We start from the raw sequence: 23,762 nt of genomic DNA on the forward strand, positions 1-23,762 counted from the left end.
CCACCCACCCACTCACCCCCCTGCCTTGCACACTAACGCTACAAAAAAAACATTCCAACAATTCTAAGGTTGCTTTTAAGTGCCTTTAACTTTATTGACTTAAAGAGGACCAAAGAGAGGTGAAATATATTTCTTCTTCTTCAAATATATATATAATATATATATTTATATAATATATAATCTTAGTTAACTCAAAGGTATATATATACATTGTATAATAAATAATTATAAAAAGAGCATTTTCTGAATATAACTTTCAAAAAAGGCTGGAAACCCTCTACGGCTTTGTAAAGAACTTTGGATACAGCAGGTTGAAGGGAGGTGCGCGGGGGGACGGCGACGATGACTTAATGTCCCCCCCAAAGATGACTGGAATATATAGTTTATTAGTATGCATATGCCTGTACCAGCCCCTTACTAGTCAAGCATAATGGATAAGAGATCGGGGGCAGGCTGAGTGACTGCAGGGACAAAACTAAGATTTATTTCACCACACAGGCTGGGAGCCTCAATGTCGCCCCTTTGGAGGCTTCACCCGGGGCAAAAAAAACACAAAACCACCTGGCTAGCCCCCCTGTAGCTACCACACTGCCTCTCTGGAACAGATTCCCTTTTTAAACACAAAAATCAGCCGTGAAGTTAAGTGTGATTAATGCTAGCCAGGAATCCTCCTAGCCAGGATCTGAAGCTTACCTTTGACCGCTGATCAGCATTAATGGTAGCTAACTATACTGACCTCCTCCTCAGTTACGGATCACAGTTTGCAATGCCATCGCCCACTCCCAGCCGCTCTCAACTGCAGTGAGAGAACTCCCATGCTAGGTCTACAGCAGCACAGGGGTCTGTTTGGTGTGGAAATTTTGCTGCTGAGTAGACAGTGGGCTTAAATATGTACACTGGCTGGCTTCTGGCTAATGCTATAAACGCCCAGACACTTTGGCTGTGGGTAAAGGCCTACTCAACCAGCATTGTGGAGATGGCTTTAGGAGGTATACCAGATGAGAAACCGAGTGTGTCCCATCTCACAAAACGTCAATACAGTGGTACCTTGGTTCTCAAACTTAATCCATTCCGGGAGTCCGTTCAACTCCCCAAACCATTTGAAAACCAAGGCACGGCTTCCGATTGGCTGCAGGAGCTGATTTGTTCGACAACTAAGCCATTTAAGAACCAAAGTACAATGGTACCTCAGGTTACAGACGCTTCAGGTTACAGACTCTGCTAACCCAGAAATAGTACCTTGGGTTAAGAACTTTGCTTCAGGATGAGAACAGAAATTGTGTGGCAGCAGCGGGAGGCCCCATTAGCTAAAGTGGTACTTCAGGTTAAGAACAGTTTCAGGTTAAGAATAGACCTCTGGAACGAATTAAGTTACCACTGTACCAGGGTAATGCAGTCTTTTATGTTGCCAACAAAGACCCTTGCTTCCAAGAACTGGAAGTTCTAGTATCAGCCTGTCCCAGGGCCTCAGGCTTCAAAAGTGGCCATTGACAAGCTGGGAAGGATGAAAAGGAGAGCTGTGGAAATGATCAAGAAGATAAAATCCCCGTGAGGAAAGAAATCGTGTCAGTTCAGACCAGGGGAAACAAAATATTAATGTGGGACAAATCTCTTGCATCTTTCCAGTGTGTGTGTTTGTTTGTTTTTTAAAAGGAAAAATTGTGGAGAATGAATAATTCTTTTCCATCTCCTTCTGCTTGGAGCTATCCAGTAAGCCTAAGGCAGGGAGCAGAAACCTGTGGCACTCCAGATCTTGTTGGACTCCAACTCCCGTTGGCCCCAGCCAGCATGGCTAGTGGTCAAAGTTGATGGCAGTTGGGAGTCCTCATCTGCAGAGCCATGGGTTCCCTGCCCCGAAGGGAGCTTGTTTTGGTGGTGCTGTTGCAGTCTTTTGGAAACAGTAGAGACTGCTGGAGCACGAAAAAAGGGAGACATATCTTGGACAAAGAGACATTATAAAAGTGATCCTGATTGACAAGATTTTAAAAGAAACAAGAGGAAAGTATTACCGGTAGCATGCTTGGGGAACCCCAAGTTGCAGGTCTGTGTGTGTGTGTGTGGCAACAACCCAGCCCATCCACAAAAAACCCCCACAACTTCAGTGACCATGAATGTTGCAGGGCCTTGGAATGCCTTGCTTGGAACTCTGAATTCCTTTTTGGGAGACAGGACACATTGCAACGTGTTGTTGCAGACCTCGCTTGCTCTAACAGCAAACTCCAGTGCTTGAGTCCCTTTCAAAACGGAGCTGCCTTGAAATAAGACGGTGGTCTCTCCCGACCTGCAGAAATATGTGCATTTGCAAATTAAAAGATAACGGCGTTTCTTAAAAAAAAAATCTAAAACCTGCCTGGCAGGAACCTGTGGGCATATTGGTGGCAGCTGAGCCTGCAGAGGGAAAAAACAGTCTAAAGAGACTGGAAGACTGGGAGGCGATGGGAGTATTCCAATCATGTCTGCATTTTGAGACGTGGAAGGACAGTTGGCCAAACCCCCTTCCCCATCAAAAGGAAAAGTATTATGGGATGAGAAAGAAGAAGTGACTTGCTCAAACCCCTGACAGCTTTTAGTAAGTATCCTAAATGGGAAGGGAAGGATAAGAGTTGGGGGGGGGGGTACCTCTCCCATCTCCAGAACTGTAGACCTCCCTCTTATAAAATACCCAGATTTGGGGGTGACAGCCTTTTAGCATGCTGTAGCATAACAAAGGTAAGCAGGGGTGTGTTTTTTATTGCTTCCTTGCTCCTGAAACTCCACACCCACCAACCCTGAGCCTTCACAGCACTACTGGGCTCCCATTCCATTGTCTGGAGCCATGAACAGGAAGACGCGCTTCTCTTAGGGGGCAGAGAAATGCAATGTTTTGTTGCAAGTTCCGCCTGTTTCCTCTAATAGCAGATTCAAACAGCCAAGTGCCTTTATCAGTTTGGAAACAAACAAACAAAAAACGAGCAGAACTTTTTACACAGGAAATTCGCTAGGAGTGCAGAAATCCACATTTGTAAATTTAAAAGCAATGGCCATTGGTCTCCATGAGCTGTTGGGTGGACGAAAATGGAAAAAGAGGGGAGGGGGTTGGCTTATGTGAGCCCCTAATAGCTTATAATATGCAAGAGGCTGGTTGGCTGGCTGGAACCCTCAAACGGGAGCGGTAAGGATCCATCTCAATAGCGGTAAGGATCCATCTCAATGTTTTGTTGTTGCAGATCCCATCGGTTGCCCTCCTGTTAACTCAACCTGCTGGGAAATGCTGTTAAGGTTTTGACAAAGGCTTACATTTTGAAGCAGGGGCTGGCTGCAGCTACTTCCAAGGGGCCCCTGCCACCACGCCAGTTCTTTTGGAATGTGCCCGGGTTATAGCAACACAACTGTATATACACATTAAATAGGGGGTTTGGGGAAACCCCGTTGAAAGGAGAATGATGAGACGTTCTTTACTCTCCCCCCCCCTCAACACCAAATCAATGCTGCTTCCACAGTAGGTGACTCAAAACTCAGGCCGAGCATACAGGTGGTGTGTGAGTGCGGAGGGAAGCTCAAGTGCTTAAGGTAAGCCCACGTGTGACGCGATTCACAAAACAACTGCAGTCGTCACTTGATGACTCCGAGGCGTGAGGCGGCCATCACAGGGTTGCTTTTTGTTTTCTTGAGCACTGGCGTTCTTTTTCTGCACCTCGGCAACTACAGTGAGCAGCTGCAACAATGCCCCTCTGTCGCTACAGCCTTGCTCTTTCCTTAGGGTTTTAAAAAATATATTATATTCTGATATGTGCAAACAAAAAACCCCAGACCCCTCCCATACCCCAAAACTGTTTCGGCTTGAAATTAACAAGAAAGAAGGGAGATGCTGGCAGGATTGGCAGAAGGTCCAGGAAAGTCTTGTTATGTTGATTCCCAACGGGGTGGTTCTGCCATTGCCTGCCTTGGCTAGGAAGGAGGGAGAGAAGGGCTCCTATTTTTTCTTCTCCATGTTCAGCTGTCAGGGCTGCAACTCTGGTGTTTCCTGGCAGTCTCTTCACATTTATCATCCTGCTCTATCCAGGGCCTCTTTCCAGGAAGACAAAGCAAGAAAAGAAAAACAGAGCAACGTTTTATTATTATTAGGGCTTCTTTTACTTTTCTCTGTCTTTTTTTTAAAAAATATTTTTTATTAAATTTTCCAAACAAACAAAACAAATTACATTCCAACATTTATTCACCCTTCTCGTTACCATTCGCTCTGCCGAGCTTGTGACTTCCCTCCCTCCCGCCATTTGGCTTTGTTTCTCAATCTGAGTCTCACAGTTCCCTCTCATTACATTTCTCTATCTTAACCAGCAGTCACCTTGTCCATCGCTGGCTCTCCTGCCTTGATTTTTTATTTTAAGTGAAAATCCGCCATAGGGTTGGGAGGGGAGTCAAATTGGGAACATTATGCAGCTTGGGAAGAGCGTCACTGCTTCATTGATTGATCAAAACGGCTTCCAAAAAGCACCTGTGCTCCATAGGAGCAAACAACTTCAGGGAAAGGTTTCAGTCAGGGGAACGGCACACTAGGGAACAGCCCATACCGAGTGACCCTCATGCTTGCTTTTAATTGTTTTAAAACAAACAAACAAGGGAGGCCATCAGGACTTCCATACTGTCTTGGTTACAGCTATGCCATACATTTATAGCAGGGACGGCCAACTCCTAAGAGACTGCGATCTACTCACAGAATAAAACCCTGGCAGTGTTCTACCTCTTTTGGTCAAAGTTGTTGAGCTTTTTTTTTTTAGGGAGGAGAGCCCTGACTGCGAGTAATAGAAGAGTGCTTTAAATTTATGGTGTCTGCACAGGGGACCGATTCACACTGTTTCACGCAGAATTATTGCCAGATGTGCCATCATATAGATGTTCAACATGATGTTGGACTCCCAGCACCACTGACAACGCTCGGGGAAGATAGTTATCATTCAGCAACCTCTACAAGGCCACAGGTTCACGAACCGTGTCCTAGAATCTCCTTAAAGGAGACAGGAGGCAGACTAAGCAAGAGGGGTATGGTTCTGCCACCTGTGCCATAATATGGGGCAGGCTGCACCCTTATCACTTGCTCTGCACCTTGTACGTAATCTTTGCTCTCATCGTAAAAGGTGTTCATATTGGTGTCGAGGTCTCCTAAGCTATTTTGCTGTCGAATCGGGGTAACCCAAGACATAAACTGTCCTTAACATCCCTATCTGTAATGAACTTGTAGGGCAATGGGGAGAAGGAAGAGAAGGTCCTGGAGACATGTGTCACTGGAACTGGGACACAACACTGGGGATGGGGAAGGAGAGGTTGGTGCAGGAAGTACTCACAGGGTGACAGAGGATGGTGAGGGGGTGGGGGTCAGTGCACAGGAACCAGAGCAGCAGGACCCATCACAAGAGCCAGAGGGCCCCCTGTCTCCGCCAACATGACGGGCGCTGAAGTGTGGGAGCAGCGGGCAGGGTGCTCTAGAAGGCCCAGGCAAGGATCCACAACCCAGCTCCCTAGCTGGCCGGGTGGGGCTCACTATCTTTGGGAGTGGGTGTGCGATTCCTCAGCTGGAGTAGGCTTCAGACAGGTGGATGCCCTGTGTATCTGAAGGAGCATCTCCACCCCCATCGTTCTGCCTGGACACTGAGGTCCAGCACTGAGGGCCTTCTGGCGGTTCCCTCACTGTGAGGCGTGAAGCTACAGGGAACCAGGCACAGGGCCTTCTCAGTGATGGCACCCATCCTGTGGAACGCCCTTCCATCAGAGGTCAAGGAGATGAGTAACAATATAACCTTTAGAAGACATCTGAAGGCAGCCCTGGGTAGGGAAGTTTTTTAATTGTAATGTTTTTATGATGTTTTTATCTATGTTGGAAGCCGCTTGGAGTGGCTAAGGCAACCCAGTTAGATGGACAGGGTATTACCAACCCCAGGTGCTGCAATCAGTATGCAATCAACACAACCCACACTAACAACAACAACAACAAACAACAACATATTACTTATACCCCACCCATCTGGCTGGGCCTCCCTAGCCACTCCGGGCGACTTACAACAGAATATTAAAAACACAGCAAAATATCAGACATTAAAAGTTTCCCTCTACACGGCTGCCTCCAGATGTCTTCTAAAAGTCAGGTAGTTGTTTATTTCCTTGACATCTGGTGGGAGGGCGTTCCACAGGGCGGGCGCCACCACTGAGAAGGCCCTCTGCCTGGTTCCCTGTAACCTCACTTCTCGCAGGGAGGGAACCGCCAGAAGGTCCTCGGAGCTGGACCTCAGTGTCCAGGCTGAACGATGGGGGTGGAGACTCTCCTTCAGGTATACTGGGCCAAGGCCATTTAGGGCTTTAAAGGTCAGCACCAACACTTTGAATTGTGCTCGGAAACATACTGGGAGCCAATGTAGGTCTTTCAGGACCCGTGTTATAAGGTCTCGGTGGCCACTCCCAGTCACCAGTCTAGCTGCCGCATTCTGGATTAATTGTAGTTTCCGGGTCAAAGGTACCCCCACATAGAGCGCATTGCAGCAGTCGAAGTGGGAGAAAACTAGAGCATGCTCCACTCTGGCGAGACAGTCCGTGGGCAGGTAGGGTCTCAGCCTGCGTACCAGATGGAGCTGGTAGACAGCTGCCCTGGACACAGAATTGACTTGCGCCTCCATGGACAGCTGTGAGTCCAGAATGACTCGCAGGCTACCCCATTCAGGACCAGGGAGTCCCCCCCACACTTGCCCGCCCCCTGTCCGCCAAAAACAGTACTTCTGTCTTGCCAGGATTCAACCTCAATCTGTTAGCCACCATCCATCCTCCAACTGCCTACCTTTTTATTTGCACGTGTGGACATCATAAACTCGGATGCATTCCTGGCAGCTGACATAGCAGCACCAGTGGAAGATGCAATGGCACTTCTCCTTCCTCTTCTCCGTCCGGGTGTTGTGGCCGCGGCCGCAGCAGAGCAAGTCGCACCCGTCGATCCCGTGCGAGGTCACGTTGCACATCCTGTCTCGGGTGCCGAACGAGCCGGTCTCGGGGTTGGGCTCGCAGAAGTTGGGCGAGTTCTCGTAGTAGACCAAGTCGCGCTCCGTCGGCGGCTTGAAGAGGGCGTATTTTGCACGCAGCGTCTCCACCCACCCGCGAGATTCCCGGTGTTTCTCCACCACCATCTCCGAAGCGCTGTCGTATTTGTCCTTCAAGTAGTCGCCAATGGCGCGGAAATCCGGCTGGGCCCACCAGCATGTTTTGACCTCACAGCTGCCCGACAGCCCGTGGCACTTACATTTCAGGTGCATGTGATCCAAGATCGTCTAACCCAAAACGAAACAAAACATGCCAGTCAAGTCCAGAGAAGCACAGAGAAGCACCCACAGGGCATCTTCCATCTAGTCTCTATTGGGGCTATGGCCATGGACCAGGCAAGATTATTCTAATACAGTCATACCTTGTGTTGCATTAGGTTCATGTTGCATCTTTTCGGCTTGCGAACACGGCAAACTCGGAAGTGTATACTTCTGGGTTTCACCGCATGTGCACACGCAAAAGCATTATGCGCACTTTGCGCATGCACAGAAGCGTTCTGCGTGCTTTGCACATGTGCAGAAGTGCTCTGTCGCGCTCTACGCTTGCGCAGAAGTGCCGCTCTAGTTGCAGACTTTTCGGGGTGAGAACGGCACCCCGGAACGGATCGTGTCCACAACTAGAGGTACCACTGTACAGTGGTACCCCAGTTCTCGAACGTCTCCTTTGATGAACGTTTCGGAACCCAAACACCGAAAAACCGGAAGTCAATGCTTCCGTTTCCAAACGCGCCTCGGAAGTTAAATGGCTTTTTTTCAGCATGTTTTCCAGTTTTCTCAATTGAATTTGCAGGCAGCCCTTTGCGCCTCGGTTTCCGAACGTTTCAGAACTCAAACCGTCTTCTGGAATGTATTACGTTCGAGAACCGAGGTTCCACTGTATATATAAGATTACAGCGGTGAGATTGTTACATGCACAAGGATGGAAGGATACAGTCCTCCTATGGAATGGTTGGACTGAGATGGCAAAGTGTTTAATCAGAGAGAGAAAATCGTTGGCATTGATTAAGAATTGGAAACTTTTTACGGGTTTCTTGCAGGAAATTGAAAATGGACTTGTAATATATGGATTTGAAGGCTGGAAAAATATTGGCTTATAGAAAATGAAATAGCTGGATGTTATTGAGTGAATACTATATTGACCTGACAGAGAGAGAACGGGAAGTCTTTTATCCTTTTCCATTTTCTTTTTTTTCTCTCTCTTTCCTTTTTCTTTTAAATTCCGATTTTATAACCAAAGATTCCACTAACTAGATGTAGTAGTGAAAATTTTGAGTTTTGTGTTTGGTGGTGGTGGTTGATTGGGATTTCCCAATGATATAATCACATGATCAGCATACAGGTTAATTGTACAGTTGTTTCAGCCTCAACTTCTTCAGTGTTAATATTTTGACATTTTGCCAGGGTTAGAGATTCCAGGAAGACAGGAGTGCCTGGCGTGCTCTGGTCCATGGGGTCACGAAGAGTCGGACACGACTAAACGACTAAACAATAACAGAGATTCTAAAGCTATTGAGAAAAAATAAAAGGGACAAAGAGACATCTTTGCACAGTTCCTTTTTAGCGGTATCATTTTTTTCTTGAAAGCGAACCCTGCACTCAAATGCTTCTATGCAAATTTCTCTCATTATACTTCTTCATTAAGGAAAAATGCTACCAACCACTACTTTGCTCCATGAATTGTCATTCAGACCTTAAGGCCTTGATTTAATAAGGAAATTGGGTGGTACGGTAATTATAATAGAATAGTAAGCTTTTTAAATTATATTTTAGATTGTTCAGCCCTTCAAAGGCAAGTTTATTTTGTTATCCCCCATATTGCTGGTGAGCACTGAGGATGAGAGTAGTTTGTCTAAAGGAAACTAATGGCAGAGGTCAAATTATTTGCAGCTCAGCCGTTTAGCTACCATGTTACACTGTACAGTATATGATTCCTGTCTTGCTAAATCATATCTGCATTTCAGCACAATCCAATACACATTTAGGTAAAGGTAAAGGGACCCCTGACCATTAGGTCCAGTCACGGACGACTCTGGGGTTGCGGCGCTCATCTCGCTTTACTGGCCGAGGGAGCCAGCGTACAGCTTCCGGGTCATGAGCAGAGCCAAAGCAGCACACGGAAACGCCGTTTTCCTTCCCGCCACAGCAGTACCTATTTATCTACTTGCACTTTGACGTGCTTTCGAGCTGCTAGGTTGGCAGGAGCCGGGACTGAGCAACAGGAGCTCACCCCATCGTGGGGATTCGAACCGCCGACCTTCCGGTCGGTAAGGCCTAGGCTCTGTGGTTTAGACCACAGCACCACCCACGTTACTTGCTAGTAAATGCAGACAGCTTTCAGCGGCTTTCTTTACCTCTTTTCTGTTGACCAAGGCCTCCATCTCTTCTGTATATTCCTCCCATACTCTTGGATGTCATATTTACTTAACCCAGTTCTGGGTAATATTTCTGAATTTTTATTGGGTGGCTACAAGATCAGTCATAGGTTACGCTATGTCGAACCATGGTTTAGCACGAATGAGCAGATGTGCAGCTTTCTGAGGAGAAGATGGTAGTCACTCCTCTCCCAGTACCACGGTCGCTAGACTACCTGGGGCTAAACCATTGTTTAGCTTAGCATTGTGTCCATAGCTGCCAAGTTATCCCTTTTTTACAGGGATTTTCCCTTATGCTGAATAGGCTTCCTCGCGAGAAAAGTGAAAACTTGGCAGCTATGCAAATTGTGTCTAAACTCTGGCTTGTGTCCCCCAGACAAACCACAAGAAGTAAACCAAGAATAAACCATGGTTTCAGCTCCTGGTTTGTCTGAAGCAAGACATAATGAAGATGAGGGAGACAGAAGTTTAGTGTCCTATTTTGAAAATGATTTTTAGCATTTAGTTCTTTGCTGTTTCTTTTTAAAATGAATTAGAAACATGCAGCATTGCACTTCCTCCACAAATATTGGCAGGTGTTTCTTGTCAAGGTACTAGGCAGGTGTCTCTGGAATTTTAATAACCCTAAACCTGGTTTGCCTTTCTGGTCTTCTAGTCAAGCCATCAAGCAGACATTCTTCCTCTTCACTGAATGCACCAATGTTGCTATTTCTTGGTAACACAGGGGCACCGGAAAAGGAACTAGGTCAGGGATCAAAGTGGGCTGTGGAAGATAGAGAAACCATGGCTCCAGAGGTGGTTGGACAAGAACTCTCAGAACTCGGGCTTTGCTAAATTAGTAGCGTGAGAAACCATCAGATTGCTTCTTCACACAATCAACTCCAGGGCAAGCAATTAACACTGGGCAGAAAGCCAAGGTCTACTTCTGCCTTAGTAACTGCGCTCTCATTGGTTGGGATCAGCACTGTGACCTGTTATCAGAGAAAGCTAACCCAGTACGTGGTGTGGTGAGTGTTGTCAGTGTAGGAGGAGAGGTGCTGTATCGGTTGAGAGAGAGACAGAGAGGAAAGGATTTATTTTACTTTGTTTTGAGTTCTAAAGCTGTACACAGAAACTCTGGATTTTCTTTATTTTAATAAATCCTGTATATAGTTTTACTCTGCGTCCAGACGTCTAGTCATTTAAGTTACCGCCAGAAGCTTCCGGAAAAACCTGCGCAAACTCTGCTGTGTTCAGGCTGAAGTTACACCTGACACTTAAAAACACTAAGAGAACCTTCCAGACCAGGAGGGCCAAAGCCTGGACCCTCACAGGAACCTTCCCCTGAGCCCAAAAGAACCGGAAGCATCCCACTGCAAATCGCCCATCCGCCCCTGCCAAGAGCACACCAGGAAGGCTATGGAACAAGTGCAAATATCTGCTGGAAATGTAAAGAAAAAGAAGGCACCTTTTACCATATGTGGTGGACGTGTAAGGTAATAAAAGCATTCTGGGAAATGATATATAATGAATTGAAAAAAAAGTTTAAAATAACGTTTGTGAATAAACCCAGAGGCTTTTTTATTAGGGATGGTAGGTATTGATATTTCAAAGGAGCAGAAAATACTTTTTATGTATGTGACGACAGCCACACAGATGTTACTAGCTCAGAGATGGAACGAAGACCAAATTCCCTACCAGAGAGAAATGGCAAACTAAGGTGTTGGATTATGCCAAAATGGCAAAACTGACCTGAAGGATCAGGAACCAAGAAGACCAAAACTTCAATAAAGAATGGGGAAAAAATTATAAGTTAACTAAGAGACCACTCTGTAAGCAGATGAAAACATTAGCAGGATGCAGTAACACTTGTAGCAAATATGATAGACAAAATGGATAGATAATATGGATTATGAAATAATATGCAGTTGAAAAGGTTGACAATAGGACCCATGGAGGGGAAGGTGGGAAGTCCAGAGATTCGGAGAAATCTCTAAATATGGATATGTATATTGTATTGTTATAATTCTATATTTGTAAAACCAAGTAAAAAATTATTATTATTTTTAAAGAAAGGAAGGCTAGGGAATGAAGGGGGAGGACCTGCCTTCAGGAAGAGGACTAGACTGTTCTGAAGTTCCCTCAAATAACTTTTTTAAGGTAGCCAGATGTCTACGGGGCTTCACTCTGCTCCTGACCTTTGTCAGAGCAAATTGCTCCCTCGGAATTGCCTGTGGTCCTGCCATCTTTGAGCAGCCTGTCTCCAGCCGTGCTCCTATCCTTGCTGCTTTCCCCATGGGTTCCAGTCCTGGACCAGAACACGGCCGCTTGGGTGCTTGGAATAAACATTTGTGTCCTGCTGCCCCAGAGGGCGGGACTAGATCCATTGGGCTGAAGTTACAGGAGAGCAGATTTGAATGTTACGAGAAACTTCTCGGCGGTGACACCACTTGGGCCAATGGGGCCAATGACATAAAGGGTGGTGGGCTCCCTATTGCTGGAGGTTTCCAAGCTGAGGCTGGACAGCCATCTAACAGGGAAGGCTCTGTGTTTTCTACATGGTTAGACAAGATGGCCTCCTTAGGTCTGGGTTTAGTGACATTTTGGATTTCTCTGTTTTTACACCGGAGGCCTTTCCAGCATACCTGCCAAGTTGCTGTCCAAGAAATAAGGGACCGGGCCGGACGTAGCAGTCCGGAAGTAGCGCTGCCGCCATTTTGGAACTGGGCGGAGCATGCTCAGAAGTGACTTTTGATGCTGCTTTGCCCAGTTCCAAAATGGCCGCCGCGCCAGAAGTCGCACTGCAGCCATTTTGGAACTGGGCAGAGCAGCATCAAAAGTCGCTTCTGAGCATGCTCCGCCCAGTTCCAAAATGGCTGCTGCGCCAGAATAAACCGGGAAAAAACAAAAAAATCAGTTTTTTTCAGCTAAGAACAGCTGGAAAAATGGGGATTTCCCGGAGAATACGGGAGACTTGGCAGCTATGCTTTCCAGCGAGCAAGCTAGGCGAAACGGGGCAGAACATCTTTTCCCCGGTGCTGTCTCGAGAGAAGGACAAAGAGGTGAAGGGACACACTCACTGTTCTTCCAGCTTCATTATTGTGCCTGTTCATGGCAGAGCGGGCATCTGGGCGATTTTCTCGGGCGTCGGCAAACTCCCGCGAAACCAGCACGCCAAAGTCGGCGTCCTCGCTGCATCCTCCCCATTTCCAGCCTTCGCCTGGTGGCCCCTTGTGATGCGAGTCACAGCCGCAGATGGTGGATGTGCCTTCAGCACAGGAGCGAGTGACGGCAAAGGCCACGCCGGCTGAGGCGATGGCGTGGACAAAGGCAGATTCTCGCGTGGCTGCGAACAAGAGGCAGAAAAAGACCCGGTTATTTTCCAAGCTGTGAACTTATCATTTGCCTTCCCTATGAAGCAGCTATGGCTTTTGGATTTGAAAGTTCAGGTCCGCAATCATAAAATCCTCTCTTTGTTCTCTTTTAACAGAATTAGATTTCTTCCAAGTTCTGCCTCCTGCTATCTGCCCTTTAAGTATTTTTTTTATTTAAAAATGAGATTATGTGCTATCTTTTATTTTGTATGAAATATCACAGAGAGCTGCTTTGAGAGTTTGCGTCCAACAGTGAGGAATAATCCATAGCCGAGCTACGCTCAGAACAGGGACTAGGGCAGAAATGTAGGGGTTGGGCTCTTTGGAAAACGTGTCGTCCATTCACAAACTCCAGAAATAAACAGTAAAATGCAAGAACTTGGGCCAGGAGGAAGATGAATTTCAAGTAAGTCTTCAAAAGGTTTTATTTATGTAATGATGAATTCAAATAGGAATCAATTCCAGTATGATAGTGAGGCAAATAAAGGTATGTTTGAAGGCAAACATACTTGGTACACTCTGACCATTAAAACATTGCTGATGAAGAATTGTCAAAACAGGGCCTTGTCCTGGGATTTTTCCACTGGAATTAATTTTTATTTGCCTCACTATCATACTGGAATTGATTCCTATTTGAATTCATCATTACATAAATAAAACCTTTTGAAGACTTACTTGAAATTCATCTTCCTCCTGGCCCGAGTTCTTGCAATCAACTGTTTATTTCTGCACTTCACCAAGAACTCCAATTTCTACAGTCGTTCACAAACTCCGGCATGAAGATTTAATTCCTTTTCTGTTGGTAGCTGCACACCTAGTCTCACTGGAAATCCCCGGTGGAGCTGCCTCTTGAGACTGGGTTCAACAAAATTTGGGTTATAGCTAGTTCAGAATGATTGACCGGGCTTAGAAGAATTGCAAATGGGTTTATTATAAAGGAGAACATCTTTGATGAAACCTGGCCTCCCCTTTTTTCATACATAAGGGGAAAATAAAATAAAAGTTCTTCCATCCACCTCCCAAACCTGTCGGTGGAGAAGCTATATGGACTGCCCACGTTTTAAGACCATGTAAAATGATGCCATAAACTTAATGCTGTGTTCTTTTCTTTGTGATGACTTTACTCTATAATTTTAAACTCCAAAAAGAAACGCTTTTCAACTGTAAAAAGAGTGCACCTTCGATTTTAAATCTGCAAAACAAGAGTGCCTCTGGCCTTGGATGTTTTGGAACCGACTCGAACCAAAGTAGCTGCCCTCAGGGAAAATAGAAAAAAAATTCCTTCAGTAGCACCTTAAAGACCAACTAAGTTTTTATTTTGGCATGAGCTTTCGTGTGCATGCACACTTCTTCAGATACCAATAAGAAGTGTGCATGCACACGAAAGCTCATACCAAAATAAAAACTTAGTTGGTCTTTAAGGTGCTACTGAAGGAATTTTTTTCTATTTTGCTTCGACTCAGACCAACACGGCTAGAAAAAAGTAACTTCCCTCAGGGAGGTTGCCTTCGAAGAATAAACTAAGATTTGGAGTGTGAAGATAAAAACTCTGAGGGGAAAGTTGCTACCTCGAAACCGAAGATTCGGGAAAAGGGCAGCCTGGAAAAAAGCCCAACTCTCCACCCCACCCCATGAAGCATGGGGGGGGGGTTGGGGTTGCCTGAGAGAGATTTCCCAGTGGTAAAATGGAAAGTTCCCAGAAGCGCTGAGGGGGCCGGGTTGGGGGGCAGAGCCTGGGTGGATTAGGGGCTCTTGACAGAGCTCCACTGTAACGGTCTCCTATCCAGACCCCGTTACCTGCTGGGACACTCAATTTGCCATTGTCTGCGGAGTGTCACACTGTATTACCCACATAATGTGGAATGTTTCTGCCAGGCCCGGCAGTACCCATGCTGGCATTCCCCGCGGCCACCCCTTGGCAACGGGGCCCGCGGCCGCCCTGCCCTGCTGCCATTCCCCCCCGCGAGCCCACCAGTCAGGCTATGAAATCTCTATTGAGACCTCTGGTGCCGGCGGGCCTCCCCTCCCGGGCTCCGGGTGGCGAAAGGGCGTGTGAATGGCGCGGGGTTGTGAAACAGTTCAAGGTCTGGAACGATATCCCCCTGCCCTGGTGCGCAGTGGGGATGGGAGCTTAGCTCTTTTCTCCTGGATATAAGCTCATTTTCTCTCCCTCCCCACCACCCGCCGCTGCCTTTAAATCTCCTGCGTTCAGATCCAGTTCCCCCTCTTTAAATGCAAATTTGTCATCTGTGTCACAGCTGAGGAACACTGCTGGGTTATCACAATGCTGCGAGGGCCATTTCGCTGCCTCCGATTTCCTCAGCCGAGGCCCTGGAGATGCGGGTTTTGTTCGCCACATTTGTTCCAGGGAAACGCAGTCAGCCTCTCTTACACAGAGAGTCATTTGCTACGGCTCCCTGAGGAGGTAGCCTTTTCAGACCTGCGGGGAACCCACCTTTAACCTTGTCCTGCACCATGAGACCCACCTTTAACCATTTCCCCCACCCCTCCTCAGCCTTTTAGAAACCTTTATTTATTTATTTTTAGGCCTTGAGGGGGGTTAAAAACCTGTGTCTGGGCTGTGGTACTTCAGGCTGTGGGTGATAGCTGTCAGACTCCTCCATGTTAAAAAACAAAACAAAACACAACACGTTTCACTTTAGGCCACTTTTTTTGGTCATGCCCTACCTAAGCTTCTCTAAAGTCCTGATGCCTCTATCCTGCGACATATAAATCTTATTATTCAAAAGGTGAACTCCTATTCACGTGGAGGAAGCCTAAAAGGCCATTAACTTGGTCTAACTCATTCTCAAATTGCCCCCCCCCCAAAAAAAATCAAATTGGCCTCCCTGTAGAGCGTGTGCCCCACATTGGGAACCATGGCTTTGGGCAATGAGATATTCAGGAGATGGACTGTCCCCATGCCTTTTCGCTGAAATGCTAGTTTTCTATGTCAAGGAAAATGTCTGCCTGGGGGAGCATTTGATCATGTGTCCAGTCCTACCCTCCGCAGCCTAAAAGGGTTGAAGCAGAGACCAGGAAAAGGGACTGTTCTTCCACTTCCTTGGTCTTCCTTTAACATGAAAACACAGTACAGTTCATACGGCCCGTTTTAGGCGTGGCACTAAATTCGGCTCAGATTTCAGAGTCTGCTCCACCTTGGTTTTATTTATTAAAGTTAAGTAGCTTGGGCTTGCATGCATATGGAATTCATATCCGCCCTGGTTCCTTCTTTCCAAATTTACCAATCGTGGGGTTACATCAATCATGTTGTTAGGGCTGGCTGCCTAATAAATCACCACTGGCTGATACATTAATCACGTCTAGGTAGGGGGAATTTTACCACTTCCCCAGATTTTTGATTATTCAGATGTGGAGTGAAATTCTCTTCACTTTGCCCATTATTCCAAGTTGCCTCTCGATAAACTGCTGGCCTGAAATTTAATGAGATGGGTGGGGGCAATAAGAGAAAACGGGAATCAAATAAACAGCTCCCCGGGAGAATTAAATAACCATTTAAAAAATGGTGTGGTTTTTTTTACAACCGCAAGTTGTCACCTGTCTCCCTCCCTCGGAGAATAAAATGTACAAATTATTAAATTGGATACATGTAAATCCCAGCAGGCCTTGAGCATGATCCACTGGGAAGGCTGAGAACTCTGCAATGGCCTGGTGTTTCCACAGGAGATCTTATTGCTGGATGGTGTGTTTTGTTCCACAAGGCCTATATTGGGGGGTAGGCAACCTAAGGCCCATGGGCTGGATGCGGCCCAATCGCCTTCTCAATCCGGCCCACAGGCGGTCCAGGAATCAGCGTGTTTTTACCTGAGTAGAATGTGTGCTTTTATTTTAAATGCATCTCTGGGTTATTTGTGGGGCCTGCCTGGTGTTTTTACATGAGTAGAATGTGTGCTTTTATTTAAAATGCATCTCTGGGTTATTTGTGGGGCATAGGAATTCGTTCATTCCCTCCCCCCCCCAAAAAAAACCCCAAATATAATCCGGCCCACCACATGGTCTGAGGGACAGTGGACCGGCCCACAGCTGAAAAAGGTTGCTGACCCCTGGCCTATATCATTCTCCTGTGGGCTGTTGGGGGTGTCTGTATGTGTGTAAAGGCTCAGTAATTTGTTAATCTGTACTTGCCTTTAGACAGAGAGGATATAAAGCACACCTGTATGTGAGATCTTAGATATGACTTACTGAGCAATGCCTTTTTTCCTTTCCCCCCTCCCTGTATGATTATACTCGGTCCAGTATACCTCAAGGAGCGTCTCCACCTCCATTGTTCTGCCCGGACACTGAGATCCAGCGCCGAGGGCCTTCTGGTGGTTCCCTTGCTGCGAGAAGTGAAGCTACAGGGAACCAGGCAGAGGGCCTTCTCGGTAGTGGCACCCACCCTGTGGAACGCCCTCCCACCAGATGTCAAAAAGAAAAATAATTACCAGACCTTTAGAGGACATCTGAAGGCAGCCCTGTTTAGGGAAGATTTTAATCTTTAAGGAATTAGTGTATTTTAATATTTCTGTTGGAAGCCGCCCAGAGTGGCTGGGGAAACCCAAGCAGATGACCAGGGTATAAATAATAAATTATTATTATTATTATTATTATTATTATTATTATTATTATTATTAGGACAACCTATGCAGCCTCCCTCTATTGTTTGCAACAAAGCTGTAAATATATATAAACAGCTGTAAAAACAAACATTCCTAGTAACATATAATTTGGTGTTGAAATCAGATGTACCGTATTATTATTATTTTTTAAGGAGAGTGACAGACACACATTATCTTGCAATTCAACGCTCCACATTAATGCCTTTAAACTGATACCATTAAAAAAATGAGCTGTAATTTTTTAAAATTGAAACCTTTTAAAGTCACGCTTTGCACAACCTGGGTGCCAGTTATTGGCATGTTCCATATGATATTATGAAGCTGCCTTCTGCTTTCGGCTCACTGGGTCAATGCCTCTCAGCCTAACCCAACTCACAGGGCTCTTGTGGGGAATAAATGAGGATTGGGAGAACCTTGAGCTCCTTAGAGGAGAAAAAAGGGGGAGCAATGCATAATAATGAATAAAATGTGTTCCACAACTGGCAAGCTATGGCTGCCCCTCCTCTAACCTGGCCCCTCTTCTAACCGGTACGTTTCCAAGCACAATTCAAAGTGTTGGTGCTGACCTTTAAAGCCCTAAACGGCCTCAGTCCAGTATACCTGAAGGAGTGTCTCCACCCCCATCATTCAGCCCGGACACTGAGGTTCAGTGCCAAGGGCCTTCTGGCGGTTCCCTCATTGCGAGAAGCCAAGTTACAGGAAACCAGGCAGAGAGCCTTCTCGGTAGTGGCACCCACCCTGTGGAACGCCCTCCCACCAGATGTCAAAGAGGAAAAAAACTACCAGACTTTTAGAAGACATCAGCAGGCAGCCCTGTTTAGGGAAGCTTTTAATGTTTAATAGATTATTGTATTTTAATGTTTTGTTGGAAGCCGCCCAGAGTGGCTGGGGAAACCCAGCCAGACGGGCGGGGTATAAATAATAAATTACTATTATTATTATGCTGTACCTTTATCGAGAACAGGCCCGAAAATGGCCAAGCTGTCGTCGATGGTGGTGCAGTTCCAACGGCGCCCCCGGAACTGGTGCTGGCATTCCTGGATTCCTAGCTTCACGCCCTCGGCCACGCTGGGCATGATCTCGATGTAGTTGCGGCAGAACCGGAGCTGCTTGGGCACTAAGCCAGGAATGGAACCGCACAGGATCGGCTGGGAGCCCAACGAGGTATATTGCTGGCCTAACGCGAGGGACCTGCAAAGGGAGAACATATACAACCCCTTGCTGAAAGGGCACCGGGCACTTTGCATGCGCGAACTTACTCCTCCACCAAGTGGCAGACTGTCCGGAGCGAGCCAGCCCCCTGCAAGTCACACCCTGCAAAGGAGAGTTAACTCTTCATTTGCAAAATCAGGATCTGCACAGGAGGATCTGTCAGGCCTAATTAGCACAGCAACTCTTCTCCGGCAGGTCTTGCCCTTAAGAAGAGGTTGCTGGGACCTCCCCACGGCTTCCTAAGCCCCCTCCTCTCCAGGGTTTTCCCCAAGCAATCTGAGACTATGCCTGAGGCCAACCTCTCCTCTGCCCTTTTCATGCCTCTTCTGGTTTTGGGAGACCAGGGTCGCCTTGGGATATTTAAAGTCATAACTAGTCGAAGGGCTGCCCTTTGACTGCCAGGATATCATGTATTGAAAACAATCTTGACATTTGCCTATTGAACCTGCTCCCAAGAGAGCTAACTCTTCTCTCTATGTGAAATGTCCTGAACCAAAAGTCCACCCGACTCCACTCTGTTTTCTGAAAATCTTTCAAGTGTTTGAAAACAATCTGTGTACCCATCCTGTCTCCCTTTAGCATTTGTTTTCTCGGGGGTAAATATGTCTGGTTCATTTGGTCTTTCTTACTGTCATTCATTGTGCATGGCACTTTATCAACGTTCCTAAATCTAACTGAGAACTGTCTCTGCCCCTAAAGATATTGCAGTCTAAAATTAACAATGAGGGAGGGGGGGGAGGGAGAGAGAGAAGGAAGGAAGGAAGGAAGGAAAGGGTAGCAAGGGATGGATATGAGCAATTGCATCTACAGGCACTTAAACTTTGTACAACTGGGAACAAAGATTAAGAGATTAGTCCAAAGTCCTTGGAGGGAAGAAAGGAAGAAATAGAATTGCTGTGGGAGAGACATCCCACCATAGTGAAGTCATGATTCCAACATAAAACATATGGTTTATCTTCTACCCTTTATCAATTTGCACAGAACTCTCCCAAGTCCTTTCCCATGTTTACAATTGTGGTACACAGAGAGCGATCACAGCACCATCCCCTCCTGAATCCCAGGATAAACGATTCCTTAATACACCCAAGACAACCTAGTGGGGGGCGGGGAATGAATGGGTCATGATATTTCCATTTTAAAGATTTGGGAGAACTCAGACTGAACCTGCAGTTTGTCCCTGAATTGACCCTGCACATTCACGGCTTGGGTAGGATTCGAACCTAGGCCTGATGCTCTGCTGAACCGCACTGCCTCAACCACCCATTACGACTGGGGAAGTGCTGCATGCCATGAAAGCACACAGGCAATTATATCACCTCATTATCTTGTTACCAGCGCCGTATTAAGCTGCGGTGCAAAGATCAAAGCCCTTGTTTTCAGGGTGCTCAAGCCTTGTCGTTCAGAATCTTTTACACCGAATGCCTTCCGACTGTTCTCAGCATGGACGTTTTTGCTAACTTGGCAGCAGAACCGTTTTCCTTTGCCGCGGTGGAAGCCGGCTGCTTTCCAGGAAGCGGCAGCTGTAACCTTGGGGGGAGCCCAGGTTTATCCCCCCGGAGAGGCATTGCGTGGAGATGATGGAGCGTGTGGTGTTAGCACCCTGTTTGGATTTTCTAGGAAGGTCCAATGCCGAGATTAGAGTCTATGTCCAAGGCTGGGCCTGAGTTGTGAACTGCCCTGAGATCTACGGATAAAGGGCAGGACACAATAATAATAAAAGTTTTTAACGGTCGATGTTTTGCTGTGCTTTTAATATTTTGTTGGAAGCTGCCCGGAGTGGCTGGGGCAATCTAGCCAGTTGGGCAGGATATAAATATTATTATTATTATTATTATTATTATTATTATTATTATTATTATTTTGAAGGAGACTTTGCTTCAGCTAAGCAGTATGGTGAGAGAGCCAGTGTGGTGTAGTGGTTAAGAGCAGTAGACCTGTAATCTGGGGAACCGGGTTTGCATCCGCTCCTCCACATGCAGCTGCTGGGTGACCTTGGGCTAGTCACACTTCTCTGAAGTCTCTCAGCCTCACTCACCTCACAGAGTGTTTGTTGTGGGGGAGGAAGGGAAAGGAGAATGTTAGCCGCTTTGGGACTCCTTCGGGTAGTGATAAAGCGGGATATCAAATCCAAACTCTTCAGTGCACAGACTTAAAAGGCACTGTTATGACCACAGCCTCTTGAATTATGCCCAGGAACCCATTGGTAACAGTACATTCTTTGAGGACAGGTGTACGATGGCTAGTTCTAGTTAGGATGGGAATCCAGCCACTGCATCTGGTCCAAGTGCAGTTGCAAGTAACCTTCAAAAGGCAACTTCATCGGTAGAACCAGCCTTGTACATAGACTCTAATCTCAGCAAAAACGATATTAAGAATAGCAGCAAAAAAAACCAACAACACCCACTAAACAACACCACAGCCCAAGCAGCTTAATCTTTTGTAGCTGGAGTCAGTCCAGGTCCCACCCTCCCAGGCCAGGTGGAAAAGACCAGCAAGGCAGGGAGCAAGTCTTCTTGGAGTCAAAGCCATTGTGGTCCTTGGGTTGAGAAAGGTTCCCTACCATGGATCTAGAGTACAATCCCTTGGGGTCGTCGGGGACCTGACTCTCCCTTGCTTCCATTTAGCCCATAAAGTGTCATGCATGCCGATGGCACTGTATAATAATTAGGCAGTCCTTCTGTTCTTGCTACATACTGTCTTCTCTGGCGATCACTCGTAGCCGAGTAAGATTGTCTTCCATGAACACAGTTTTAACAATGAATCCGTAAGTGTCTGTGGAGGCCAATTCTGAATCCACATGTCCTTCCACAGTGGGGGCATAGGTTTCTGGGTGGGAGTTGATCATGGTGAGGGTTTGCCAAACATGCCTTCCTCTTAGCACCTTTCTCCCTTTCGTCCTGAGTTTGAGCGTCTTCAAAGCGCATGACACCTTTGGTAAAGGCTGTCCTCCAATTGAAGCGCTCACAGGCCAGTGTTTCCCAGTTGTCTGTGTTCATAGTACATTTTTTAAGATTTGCCTTGAGAGAGTCTTTAAACCTCTTTTGTTGACCACCAGCACTGCACTTTCCATTTTTAAGTCGGAATAGAGCAGTTGCTTTGCAAGACAATAATCAGGCATCCGAACAACATGAAGTTGATGTTGAAGAACCATTGCTTCAACACGGGTGATCTTTGCTTCTTCCAGCACACTTACCAACTGTAAGATCACTGGGGCAGGGATCACTGCATACTTGTGTGTTCTGTACCAGCCTGCATTGCTGAATGAACTGTTATGTACTAGAATAAGTCGCTATTAAGAATTGAGAGCTGTGAATGTTTCACAAATGGGAAACACTGAATGCTAGCCTGGCTGGTCAGTCTCCCTGCACAGGGAGCTATCCAAATGAAGGTGCTGAACCTATGCTCTGGGAGTTTAGCAGCCCACCTGCAGGAGCTTGTGAGCAGGCATCCCCAAACAGCGGCCCTCCAGGTGTTTTGGCCTACAGCTCCCATGATCCCTAGCTAACAGGACCAGTGGTCAGGGATGATGGGAATTGTAGTCCAAAACATCTGGAGGGCCAAAGTTTGGGGATGCTTGCTTTTGAGGGTCCCAATGTGGTTTGTAACCTGAGGTGGCTAGGGCTTTTCCAATTTAACTGCATTCCATGTCAGTTCATAGGCTTTTTAAAGGTGTGGCGGGTAGTCATTTTGTGTTAACAGACTGGATGGGTGAAGGCACTCTGTCCTAAATGAAACAGTACAGAAGAGCAAAAGAAGGCAGACGCAAACGTCAATAGCCTCACCATTTTATTTTATTTTTTAAAGCATCTCTCCAAAGTCACATTTGCAATTTTGAGATCAGGCATGCCCTCAGTTTGTTTCAAATCTGTGGCACTGACCTGAACTTTAGTCAAAGACCATGAAGAAACAACTTGGCTGGGGCAAATTCCAAATCTTCAGACAGTTTTGTTTTTAGATAAGCTGGGGTGGGGGTGGGGGTGGGAAACAACTTTTGAGCCTCTTGAACTTTCATTGGAAAATCTTGTATTGAAATAGGGAATGGTGCTTATCTACCCAGCCACACAGTTCCTCCTCAGTCCTCCAAATAAAGAGATTTTTCTTTATTTGCTGCCAGCAGGAAAGCTACAAATCTACCAATGTTTTCTTCCTAGGATAATCTCATACCAATGCTGTGAGGTGCTTTCAGACAGACAGCAACATATTGCCCTTCGACCAGGAAGACACATATCCACATTTCGACTGCAACACAGCTAACTGGGTGGCCTGGGCCAAATCCCTTTCTCTTAGCCGAACCTAGTTCACAATAGGAAGATAAAATGGAGTAACCCCCATATATGTGGTCCATACCTCGCTGGGGAAAGGGTTATATATGTAACAGTGTTTTATATCGGTGGCATGGGGTGGTGGTGGGTAGAAACATCACTGTTCTCTCTCACTCACTTGTTTTCCTAGTACGGTTTATTACAGACTCACATGCACAAACATCTATCACAGCTCTGGGTTGCTCTCCCTCCTTGCCTTCCCTGAAAATGAAAATCTATGGATGCTACGCCACACAACGGGATTGTTCCACTTAGCAGCACCCCAGGTAACTCTTGTTCTTGCTCACACCCTTGCATCCCCTTCCTTCCCTCTCTCCTTCCTTCCTTAGGGCTCTTGGCTGACTATATTCTGCTTGGCAGGGGGTTGGACTGGATGGCCCTTGTGGTCTCTTCCAACTCTATGATTCTATGATTCTACGATTCTTCATTAGCTGATGATGTGTGGTAAAATTGTTCTTAATCATTTGGCAAGATGAGCTGAATTGTCAAGTTATGCTAGGGCAAGAAAGCTTACCATGGTCATCATTGTAGCCTCAGTCTCCCAAATACACTAGCTCTTCAGTAGAGGCAATTTGCACCTTCCACTGGGACGGGTCCATTGAGCTATTGGGCAATTCATGCATCTCTACAAATCAAGTCTTAAGGCTTACAAACCTTTGGTCCTCTCCCAATGGATCATAGGGAACTAAATCAACTGGGGTAAAGGTAAAGGGACCCCTGACCATTAGGTCCAGTCGTGACCGACTCTGGGGTTGCGCGCTCATCTCGCATTATTGGCCGAGGGAGCCGGCGTATAGCTTCCAGGTCATGTGGCCAGCATGACAAA

At 46.5% G+C, this 23,762-nt stretch overlaps 1 protein-coding gene across 1 annotated transcript in view; it reads right to left on the reverse strand.

The window, feature by feature from the left end:
- Nucleotides 1–6,798: 6,798 nt before the first annotated feature.
- Nucleotides 6,799–23,762, reverse strand: part of WNT3 (Wnt family member 3) — a 40,251-nt gene continuing 23,287 nt past the window's right edge. Inside the window, exons 2-4 of the mRNA XM_035135385.3 lie at nucleotides 18,352–18,593; nucleotides 12,490–12,755; nucleotides 6,799–7,286 (exon numbers count right to left, since the gene is read on the reverse strand). Of these exons, the coding sequence (XP_034991276.1) occupies nucleotides 6,807–7,286; nucleotides 12,490–12,755; nucleotides 18,352–18,593 (988 nt within the window). The 3' untranslated portion in view covers nucleotides 6,799–6,806. The remainder of the gene's footprint in view (nucleotides 7,287–12,489; nucleotides 12,756–18,351; nucleotides 18,594–23,762) is intronic.

This window comes from Zootoca vivipara, chromosome 12 (genome assembly GCF_965207765.1).
Source record: "Zootoca vivipara chromosome 12, rZooViv2.hap1.1, whole genome shotgun sequence".
Lineage (NCBI taxonomy): Eukaryota > Metazoa > Chordata > Lepidosauria > Squamata > Lacertidae > Zootoca > Zootoca vivipara.